The 12,010-nt window shown below is 36.0% G+C and overlaps 1 protein-coding gene across 1 annotated transcript; it reads left to right on the forward strand.

Annotated features, from left to right (window-relative positions):
* The first annotated feature begins 690 nt into the window (after positions 1-690).
* On the forward strand, positions 691-6,339 carry LOC143529736 (calcium-dependent protein kinase 2-like). The gene is made up of 8 exons (XM_077025464.1): positions 691-1,547; positions 2,355-2,498; positions 2,581-2,733; positions 3,201-3,316; positions 3,442-3,609; positions 5,026-5,153; positions 5,915-6,014; positions 6,096-6,339. Exons 1-8 carry the CDS (start codon positions 842-844, stop codon positions 6,168-6,170), a joined length of 1,590 nt encoding a protein of 529 aa, XP_076881579.1. The 5' UTR covers positions 691-841; the 3' UTR covers positions 6,171-6,339.
* Positions 6,340-12,010: the final 5,671 nt, after the last annotated feature.

Consider the following 12,010-nt stretch of genomic DNA (forward strand, 5'->3'; position numbering starts at 1 on the left):
GCGGGGGAGGAAACGTCTTCACCGCCGAGGAGGCGGCCATTGGGACGGGACGCCAAGGGGAAAAAACCGGCTGAGGGGGGAGCCGTAAACATCGTCGATCTTGTTGAATCCCTCAATAAATTCAACAAAACCATGGAGGTGGTCTCTAATGACAAAAAGGAAAAAAGTCGAATGAGAGATTTGGACTTCCTTACAAGAGACTTCAGTAACCTAAATCCGGTCGATCAAATGCTGATGGAAAAGCAAAAGGAACGTATCCGAAAGAGGTTGATCGAAGAAGACCAAGCCGAAGAATAAGAATAATGTTTTTTTAGTACTTTAATTTTTATTTTATTTTTAGATATTAATGTGTTTTTTTTAATGTGTGTTTTTTTTAATAATTTATGAGTTTTTTTAATAATACGTTTTTTGAATATATTTATAAAAAAATAAAAAAAAAATCCGCTGGAGCCCCTCCACACCAGGGCCAGGGGCTCCAGCGGGGGCTCCAACACCCATCTTATCCAGTTTCTCTCTCTGCCACACGTCACAATATTATTGGCTGGAGCCCCCACTCGCGCCCCCGTTAGAGCCCCACACCCCTCAGCCTTACAAACAGTTGTACCAAACAAAGACTGTAGTGTCCTTCAAACACGCGTAGTCAAAAAGTCAACAAACACATGTTTCATCACCTCCGTCTCACTTACTTTTTTCCCCCAAATTCATCCAAAAGCTCTCAAATTTCTTCATAAAAATCAAATCTTTACATTAAAGATCCAATCTTTATCCTATAATCTTCCATACCCACCTCCCATTAACTCTTAATTCAACACCCTTTTCATCTTTTCTTGATCTGCAACAAATGGGCTGCTGTTTCACCAAGAATAATAACCAAAACCCTAACTCCAATGGCTACAAACCTCAACAACACATCATTCACCACCAGCCACATCAGCAGCCACGTCAGCAGCCACCACCACCACGTCAGCAGCCACCTGTTGTTCATCCAGCACCACCACCAAACCCTAGACCAGTTGTGCATACTCAGCCATCAAACCCTAACACCATATTGGGTAAGCCATTTGAGGACATAAGAAGGTACTACACACTTGGTAAAGAATTGGGTAGAGGTCAGTTTGGTGTAACATATCTTTGTACTGAGAATATATCTGGTCAAACCTATGCCTGCAAGTCAATCTTGAAGAGAAAGCTTGCAAGCAAGAATGATAAAGAGGATATCAAAAGAGAGATTCAGATTATGCAGCATTTGAGTGGTCAGCCAAATATTGTGGAGTTTAAAGGTGCTTATGAGGACAGACAGTCGGTTCATCTCGTCATGGAGTTGTGCGCGGGCGGAGAGCTGTTTGATAGGATCATAGCTCAAGGACATTATACCGAGAAAGCCGCAGCCGACATTTGTAGACAGATTGTTAATGTTGTTCATGTTTGTCATTTTATGGGTGTGATGCATAGAGATTTAAAGCCTGAGAATTTCTTGCTTTCGAGCAAGGATCCAGATTCAATGTTGAAAGCTACCGATTTTGGGTTGTCGGTGTTTATCGAAGAAGGTATAACCGTATGAAGATATGTAGTTATAAGTTTATTTGTGTTATCATATGTTGTTATTTATGTTATAGAAGCAATTGTGTTTTAGGTACTAGGTAGATTCTTTATGTTCTCGTATGGCGGTTTATATATTGTCTATTTGAATAGGGAAAATTGGTCAAAATCGCCATTTTTACCAATGAGTTTTGACAAAATAGCCGTTTAATTATAAAACTTTTCGAATCAACTAGTGTTTGACACGTGTCGCTTGGCGCAACGGATTTTAATTATCGTGCAATAGATTTTCATCTGGCGCAGCATGGCGTGTCACGTGGAAGCTTCTGGTTGGCTAAAATGATTTCTTAATTAAAATTAAGAGAAGTTAAATTATGTTTTTGTAAAAGAAAAAAGTTTAGACCATTTTGTCAAAATTGTTCATCCAAATTGTTATTTTGGTGTTTTTGTTGATTGTTGAAGACTTGAACAAATTAAGTTGATAAGGGAAGTTTTTATTAGTATTATTTTTAGATGAATTTAATTACAATTTTTATTATCATCTTTATCAATTAGAGGTACCAAGGTAGTTACTTGGCTTAAAAGTATTACTCTTATAGTATAAATAAATAGGGCTTTAGGGTTGTAAATCTCTTATGCTAATTATGATAAATTGATTTGGTTTTGACAAATCGGCGGAGTTGATTTTGAATGTCAATTAAAGCGTATATTACTTTATTAGTTAATTTTCATATGTGTATCATAAATGATAAAATCTTATTCTCGTAGTTGGATCTGAATTTTCATGATTTTTATTATTTGGAAATATTTTTCAGGGAAGGTGCACCGTGACATAGTCGGTAGTGCATACTATGTTGCTCCGGAAGTACTGAAGCGTAGCTATGGGAAGGAAATAGATATATGGAGTGCAGGTGTAATGTTGTATATTTTGTTAAGCGGCGTGCCTCCGTTTTGGGCAGGTAAAATACATATAACATTTGTTTGTTTTTGTTTTTGTTTTAGTGAATGTTAATTACTTTCCTTTGTATGGCGTGTTCGTAGAGACGGAAAAGGGAATATTTGATGCTATACTAGAAGGGGAAATTGACTTTGAAAGTGACCCATGGCCCTCGATTTCAAGGAGTGCAAAAGATCTTGTTCGTAAAATGTTAACGCAAGATCCAAAAAAGAGATATACTTCCACCCAAGTTCTTGGTATTCGTCATTAGTTTATTTTAATGTGCATTTCTGTAAACGAGTTGCAGTTCATCTAATTGCGATCATCACTCACTCACTCACTCATCCTTTTATTTAATTTTTTTAATACAATAGTTATTTATTAGTTTAAAACAATTACTTACTAAATAATATATAAATATGTGATTAATATTAATTAAACTTTTTTAAAACATTACATAATGAAAAATAAGATAATGGAGAGAATTTTGTGAAAGAAATAATAAGATTAAGTTGGTATTTATAGGTTAAAAAATAATTTTTTAAATTTTATTATTGTTTCACAACGCTAAGATATTAATGTCAACGGAAAAAAATTAATATGTTTTGCATTGCTCACGTGCGTCTTACACTGCATGAATTTCTCAACTTTCTTACCGTAATTACTTTAAGCATCTGCATAATATTACTATTGTTATTAATATTATTATTGTTTGTTTATATAGAGCATCCATGGCTCAGAGAAGGCGGAGAAGCATTAGACAAACCGATAGATAGTGCGGTTCTGTCTAGAATGAAACAATTTAGAGCAATGAATAAGCTCAAGAAACTTGCTTTGAAAGTAAGCTTCAGACTTTTAATTTTTATGTTGTGGGCACACATTATGGTCTCCTTGCATATTCATATGTGACCAACCAAATAATATCTTTAAATTTTTTGAACGTGTATATATGAAAACGTGTTCAGGTTATTGCGGAAGGTATGTCTGAAGAAGAAATTAAAGGTTTGAAAGCGATGTTTGTGAACATGGACACCGATAAGAGCGGTTCAATCACTTATGAGGAATTGAAGACGGGTTTAGCTCGGCTCGGTTCCAAGCTTTCAGAAACAGAAGTTAAACAACTTATGGAAGCCGTGAGTTCTTTAACTAAAAATCCGGTTTTTGAATTTTTGAAAACTTTTCGGTTTGGGTTTGGGTTTCGTTTTACCATTTGGGCTTGAAATTTTTCGGACGAAACAAAATTGGCCAAAAGTAATGAATTTGGGTCTAAATGATTTTGTTAATTAAACATTATCTGTATATTATATTCGGGTTACCTTATTTACTAAAATCTTACAAATTACTTAACATTTTAATTTGAAAATGAAAATTCATAAATTTGGTTCGGTTCGGTTTTAATTATATGCAAACTGAAACAGAACCGAAATTCGTAATATAATCTTTATTTATATGTTTATATTATAGTGTAAGTTCGGGCCAACTGTGACAAAAAGAAACAAGCTTCACACTTTTTTTTTCTAATTTTTGCAACTAACTTTAAATTAGGTGCAAAATAGAAACAAATTAACAACTTATTACCGATTTTAGCAATCAACTTTATTTTGGCTGAGTTTACATAAGCAAACGGTTGTTACCGCGCCGGTTGCAAAATTTTTGTGAGGAATAATTTATTCACAAGTTTGCAATATCTTTTTGAAATATATAGAAATTAAATGTCACGTCATATCTCACGTGGCAACACGACACGGCATATACTCTAAACTCTAAATTACACAATTAGACGTCTTGTAGAAAATAGGGGTGTAAGCGAGCTCACCTAGGCTCGAGCTCGGCTCGTTTAACTTACGAGAGCTTGAGCTTGGCTTGTGAGTAGTTTTTCAGGCTCAAACTGGACTCAACTTGTTTATTGTTTGTTGATTAGTTTATATATATTTATAATCATTTTATACATATTTATAATTCTGATTTTTATATATAACATAATATATGAAATAAAGTTATACAAATAGTAGGCTTGTTTAGGCTTGTGAGCTGGCTCAAGCTCAATAGGTGAAGCTCGGGCTCAGGTTCGTTTATTAAACAAGCTTATTTTTAGGCTTGAGCTTGGGTCGTATTAAGCTATTAGCAAGCCGATTCAAGTAGCAATATTTAGAAAAATCAGCTAAAAATTACTTTAGTTAGTAGAATGGCAATTTTACCCTTAGCATTTGTTGCTACAATCAGTAATTAAACGTACGCCATCAGTCACAATAATATTGTCGTCAAACAAGATAACTCAATTTAAGATGCACGGTAAATGCATCTTTGAGTTAGCAGAATGACAATTTTACGTTACATTTAAGACGCCAACGCCAGTGACTTGAAAAACTAGCATTTACAGTAAAGGTAATTAAGGGTATAATGGGAAAAATAGTAAATTTCAGTGATGCTTTTATATTTCAACTACCTAATTTAAAGTTGGTTGCTAAAATCACGAAAACAAGAAAGTAAAGTTCATTCCGTTTTTGTGCAATATTATCTATGTTTTAATAATTATTTTTATATTTTAGGCTGACGTGGATGGAAATGGAACAATTGATTATATTGAGTTCATAACCGCTACCATGCACCGACACAGGCTCGAAAGAGATGAGCATCTATATAAAGCCTTCTGTCACTTTGATACTGATAATAGCGGGTTAGTTCCATTGGGCATTATACTTTTAGTCAAAGTCAAATACGCTCTTATTAAAGTTTATTATTTTATGGGATTTTCAAAACTTTGAAATCGAATTCGATAACTAGTATCAAGACTTTTAACAAACAATACAATATAATTTGTTTTTTTGTTAGATTCGTCGTGAAATCCCTATCAAATTGGAATTTGCAAAGTCTTAAGTTTGACTTCTAAAGTCAAAGGTCTTTCTTGTATCAAGTGCGAGTGTCAAACGAGTTGCATTTGTGGGTTGGCATGTCCAACCCAACACAAAGATAAAATCTTGAATATTCCCGTTTCACTTGTATATTTTTTTCCGCATATTAGTATTTGCAAAATTATCTTTACAACAAAAAATGCAAATTTATATGTAACAATTACGTTTTAATTATAAAATCTGGTGTCAATTTCCATTTTAAGTATTAAATATTTGTGCAAAATATGCAACCAGTATAATATACAACATAAAACACATATTGAAAAAATAAAATAAGAAGCAAATTATTTAAATTGGTCAACCTGCAAATCCATTGGATTGACACGAACACGGCCCGTTTAGCTAAGCGTGTTTGCAAGTCCAACCCGAACCTGTTCATACTAAGCCCAAACCCGCGAAATTCGTGTTTTGTTTGTGTCGTGTTAGAAATTCACACCGATGATCAAGAGTAATAAAATTATGTAGTTTATCTGTTTATGTGGATTACAATTTGTGATCGATCTAAAGTGGTACGGTAATGATACAGATTTATCACCATGGATGAACTAGAAACCGCCATGAAGGAATACGACATGGGTGATGAAGCTACCATCAAGGATATCATTTCTGAAGTGGATACCGATAATGTAATCATCATATATATTACTTTATATATTTATATATTTATAATATTATGATATGATTAATATATATCTTTTTTTGAACAGGATGGAAGAATAAACTATGAGGAGTTTTGCAACATGATGAGAGGTGGAACCACACATCAAGCCAAACTGTTTTGATGTTTTTAATATGTTGTTGGTATTTTATGTAGATGATGAGGCTTTTGTTGTTTTTTTTTCTTGGATTAATGAGTTTTGTTTGTATGTTTACTCATAAACATATGGTAACAGTTACTCATGTATGTTTGTATAACATGATTGTTATATACATCTGGAATGTTTTATAACCTCTGTAACGTGTCAGACTGCCAATGTTTGTGCTTAATGTTTGTTTTTACTAAACGTACGCCCCTCTTCTTACTAAATCCGTCACGTCAACTTTTTTTCAGTGCATTAAGCATATTGGGGTAGGCATGATTTATTGGGTTTGTGTTCTACTGTGTGAGGGCTTCACAACGAATTAAACCGTGTCCAACGAAACTTAAACCTATTAAAGTTGCTTCATCTCGTACTTGCATATTTTATCTTAGTTCTTATATTCTAGTTTCATTTAAACTGTTTTATTTTTACCGATTTATAAGGAAAATTGAGCACCTCATTTTCAACCAAAATTAATCAAAACTTCATCCCAAAATGATTTCCCACATTTGAAGTACTCGAAAGTAGGGGCGTTAATTCCTGACACGACATGACCCAAAACCTAACACGAACCCGACACGAAAAAATATAGGTTTTAGGTCGGCTGACACGACCTGTTTTCTTAAACAGGTCAACTTGAACCCGACACATTTAAAAAACAGGTCAACCCAAACCAACCTGTTAAAAAGTGGGTTGACCTGTTAACCCATTTAACAATTTTAGAGAAGCTAATATTTTTATTTTATTGATAAGATGTTTTAAATTTTAAATTTAAGTATTTAAGTTGATTTAGTAGTTCTAACTTCTAACCAGTGTTTTAAAAACCGGTTCAACCGTTCTAACCAGTGTTTTAAAAACCGGTTCAAACCGGCCGGTTGAACCGGTTAAACCGGATTTCACACAACAAGCCGGTATTTTGAGTCCGGTATTTTTGGCCGGTTTGATAGAACATCGTACCGGCGATTTTTGTCTGGTTTTTACCGGCAAACAGGTTCTATGTCTGAGAAATTTTTGATATTTGCAGCCCATATTTTTTGAAAATTACTTTTAACCCGACAATTCACATTCAAACGTGTAAACTTATGACTATTTTTTAAAAAAATTTGAGTGCTTTTGCATTATGTTTTTAATATGGATTACTTTTGGATTAGTTTTTGTTATGAGAATCATTTACTTATGGGTTATTTTTGGATTGAAGTTACATTTATAAGAAATTACAAGGTAATCTATTCAACCGGTTGAACCTTCCGGTATAAACCGGTTCAACCAGTTGTACCATTTTTTAACACAATCCGGTACAAGTAAAATACCGGTTTTTAAAACATTGGTTCTAACTGTATATTCTTTGGTTATTTCATTCGTTTGTTCTTATTTTAAGCTATATATGTGAACATACATTTGTTAACTGAGAATGAGAAATAAATACACAAAAACAATTAGATTTATCACAAATTAGTAAACAGGTTTTACATGAATAAGAGTAATAACTTGTTTAATTTATTACTAAGTCAATATATATTACTCATTTTCGTATGTGAATGTAAAATGGGTTGACCCGAAACATAACCCGAATACGACACAAATTTAAATGGGTCGACATGACCTGACACAAATAAAAATATGGGTGGGGTTAGGGTTGAAGAATCTCAACATGCTAACCCGCTAACCCAAAAGCCTTCAACCCGTTAACCCACCAAGCTGACACGATTGATACTCTCACCCTCAAAAGTCAAAATACTAAGTTATTAACACCAAACTACTTTTTATGGATTAAAGATCTGTGAGGCCCAACCCATTTCATTTTATGGATTAAGATCTATAAGGCCCAACTGATTTCCTTTCCACTCGCCCAAATTATTTTTGGTCTAATTTGACCTAATCATCCTTATAAATAATGTTGTGTTAGTTTTTGCTTTTAAGGTCTGCAAGAAGCCTATGTCTGTGGGCGCGCAGACATAAGCTCTTGAAGACTTTTTTTTTTAAAAGATTTGAAAACTGCTTTTATGGTCTTAAAAAATAAGTTTTTTTCACCATCTTCACATTTCTTCACACTTCTTAACATCATACTAAGTACCAACACCCAATGTCCAACACCACTACCACCCACCGTCCGCCACCACCACCACCATCCACCGTTCGCCGCCGCCACCACCACCACCACCCATCGTCTGCCGCCACCACCACCGTCTGCCACCACCACCGTCAACCACTCACCACCACCACCGTTAACCACCCATCACCACCCCCGTCGGCCACAACCACCGTCCACTACCATCACCATCCACCACCGCCATCCACCGTCCGCCGCCACCACCATCCACCACCACCACCCCGCCACCACCACCACCACCATAGTCCACCACCCACCACCACCGTTCACCACCACCACCACCCATTGTCTGCCACCATCACCGTCCACCATCCACCGTTCACCGCCTACCACAATCATCTACCACCACTTACTTCCATAGTTCATACACCGCTATCAATTATTTTAGCAGTCTACAAACGTTATATGACTTTTATAAACTGTAATATATATGATAGGTAACTAATTTTCAGCTTATGCAGACGATATCCAGTTTATAAAACAAAAAGTATTATATTTTCAGATTGCAGACCTTCAGACCACATCTTCAGTTGCAGACATTAAATCAGATGAAATCAGATTGCAGACAATTTTTGTCTTAAAAAACAAACAACACCTAAGTAAATTACGCCCCCCTTTGACTTTTATATATTTTACTTTTGCACCGTTGGTCCTCAACATTTAATAGTTACACACACTTGATCCCGACGATTACCGACACGTTAACGGTTTGCAATTTTGTACCCTACAAAAAAAACTACAAAATTTCACACCATTAAATCATAATATAAAAATGGGGCAACTTCATAGAATATTAACCAGGTTTTAAAAGTGTTTCAATTAGGTAACTCAACTTTAAAAATTATTCCAATTAAGTCACTCAACTTTCATATTTATTAAATGTAAGGTTTAAACGCCTTTTTTAGCCTTTTTTTTTCTTTTTTGTTTCACATAGAATATATTTTATTTTTTTCTAATGTTGATGTTGAGTGGTGATGTAAATTTTATTTTTTATTTTTTAATTTATATATAATTAACGTTTTTTTAAAATTTTCAAATTTAACTACAACATTGCAAATTCCGACGCCCACATCTTATCCTCCATTTCTTTCTTGACGCATAAAAAAACCAGTAAGACTCTGTTTGAATATTTAGTGACCCGATTTGGGAAATATATGCATAAGTGACTTAATTGGAACAGTTTTGAAATTTGGTTACTATTCTATGAGATATTCCCTATAAAAACTGATATGAAGGTAGAGTGTTATGCATAAAGTTTTAAATAACTTTAATAAAACACTTAATTGAATGTATTGTGTGAAACATTTGAGAAAGATGGTTTCTCAACTCTCTCTACATGTTTTTTATCTATATATTTTTTCAATCCAAGCCATATATTACGTTTCCAAAACCCTTAAGTCCATTTTGTTTACAAAGTTAATCTTTAATAAAAATATTTAATGATCACACATTTAAATATTAATATAAAATCATTTTGCCTTTTTGCTACCATTATACATAAAGTATAACCTAAATTATAAATCCATTAGGAGTTAGGACCACTTAACCATCTAGGCTAGCTCAGATGGTCAGGGATAAGATAGAAGACCTGGAGATCCCAGGTTCGCTTCTTGATCTCGACCGGTTTTACCGGCTCTCTGCTGTGAGCGTGGTGGTCGGGTTTATCCGGTGAATTGGTGGTTAGGTGGACCAGGAAACAACACTCGTGTCCAAACGTGGGCTCGGTTAAAACAACATAATCTTGACTCGAGTGGGGTGGGCTGTTACTGAGTGGGCTCGGTTAAAACAACATAGTCTTGACTCGAATGGGGTGGGCTGTTACTGAAATTTGCCGTACAAGGAAAAAAAAAAGTTAGGGCCACTTGTTGCTTCTTGTTTGACACTAATTGGGTTATTATAAAACCATTTGTGGGTACCTTTTAATTATGGGATCCTATGGCACATGGTGGGACCTATATAGCAATGTTAATTTACAAACAATTAAGGAGTTTTCAAGTTTAGAACCCCACTAGGTGGCAGTGATGTAGAAGATAACCAATCTATTTAACATCAAGCCAATCTATTTAACATCAAGCCAGTCACCTTCATCTTCAATTTTGAATTATTTGGAGTGACCCATCCAAATTTAGCTAATGACAAATGATTATAACTTGGTTAACTAACCCCATCGACTAAATGTATAGTTAGTTAATACTCCCAGTGACAGTGACGACGTGACAACATTACACCTGTTGATATATTTGTTTTTATGTTATTAACTACATCCATTATGGTCCTTACTAGAGCTATACATTATCATCATAATTCACAAACACTTGAAACAAAGAAAGCATGTGATTGAACAACCGTCTATGCATGCTTCATACATACTAAACACCACCATCATCCATCCATCCACCCATAATCTACATTCATTCACTTTCCTTAAAACATATAAAACCAAAAGAAAAACATGTCCTACATCTACACATTTGAAGGCATCATGATGCTCACAAGTCACACCATCATGCATCATCATTGAAGAAACGTGGATCTACTCACTGGTAGCAGATCTACTTTCCTCGGGTGTGATTATACTATTTCACCGATGGTTCTTCTGGGTCTGTGTTCTTCCACCTACAAAATGAACAGCGCCGTTACTTACCCCTCAGAAAGGGACAGAGGGGTCCTCTTTGGGGTAACCCTCCGGCGTGAGAATCAATATATTGTGGAGAAGATAATAATGTGTGTCAGAGAATCTCAAGAGTATTGCTGAATAGCTCAATAGCCTCTGATTGTGAGACTGTCTGTTTGTATGTAACTGACTGTGAGTGAATGTGATTCAATATGATTGAATGTGTTATCACTGCTTGTAACTGTCAATGATTGAGTATGAATGTGTCATCAAAGTGGAGTTGATGCTGTATTTATAGTGCTAGGGTTACCACCGGTTGGGCTCAACCTCGTTGGCTTCCTCCAATCGCACTGCGCCACATGTCCTCTGGGACACCTGGCGCTTTCTCGTTGGTTGTAATCACGTGGCAACACATGTGTCATGCTGAGTTGTCGACCTTTCATTTGGCAGCTGTCAACATCAGCATATTCTTACTCCTTAAAAAGATGCCTTCTGGAAGGTTGTCTGACGTGCACAATCAAGGTTGCCCTAATCCTGATTTGGATAAGGACGAGGTTGATTATGCGCACGTGTGATATGCGCCCATCCTGAGGATGCGCGAGGTCTTCTCTTTATTCTCACGCGCAGATATTTCATGCGCAGATGTGATATGCACGAGCATGTGATATGCGCCGCGCGCTGATGCGCTGCGCGCATATGTGATGCGCGAGCATGTGTGTCTGGGCAGATGTGATATGCACGAGCATGTGATATGCGCCGCGCGCTGATGCGCCGCGCGCATATGTGATGCGCGAGCATATGATGCCTGAGCATGTTTTGTATGCGCCATGCGCATAGGTTTTGGCTTTGTGCCTTCATAATGTCTTTATCTTGTGGGTTGACCCGCCTTGCTCGGTGTTGAGGCGGGTACATACCTCTTCAAGCCCCCCCAGTCTAATGTGTGTCTTATCTCGCGCGAGCGCGGTAAGATGGATATTAGACTTACTGATTTTTGTCTTTTAATGGGGTTTTGTCGTTTTCCTGGTTGCTTCCATCGTTGCGCGAAGTTCTCTCCATTTGGTTGAAAACGAAGGGTCCAAACACGTGGTTAGTTGGTGG

This window comes from Bidens hawaiensis, unplaced genomic scaffold, assembly GCF_021521415.1.
Source record: "Bidens hawaiensis isolate Kalapana, Puna unplaced genomic scaffold, B.hawaiensis_p1.1 tig00008655_1, whole genome shotgun sequence".
Classification (NCBI taxonomy): Eukaryota; Viridiplantae; Streptophyta; class Magnoliopsida; order Asterales; family Asteraceae; genus Bidens; species Bidens hawaiensis.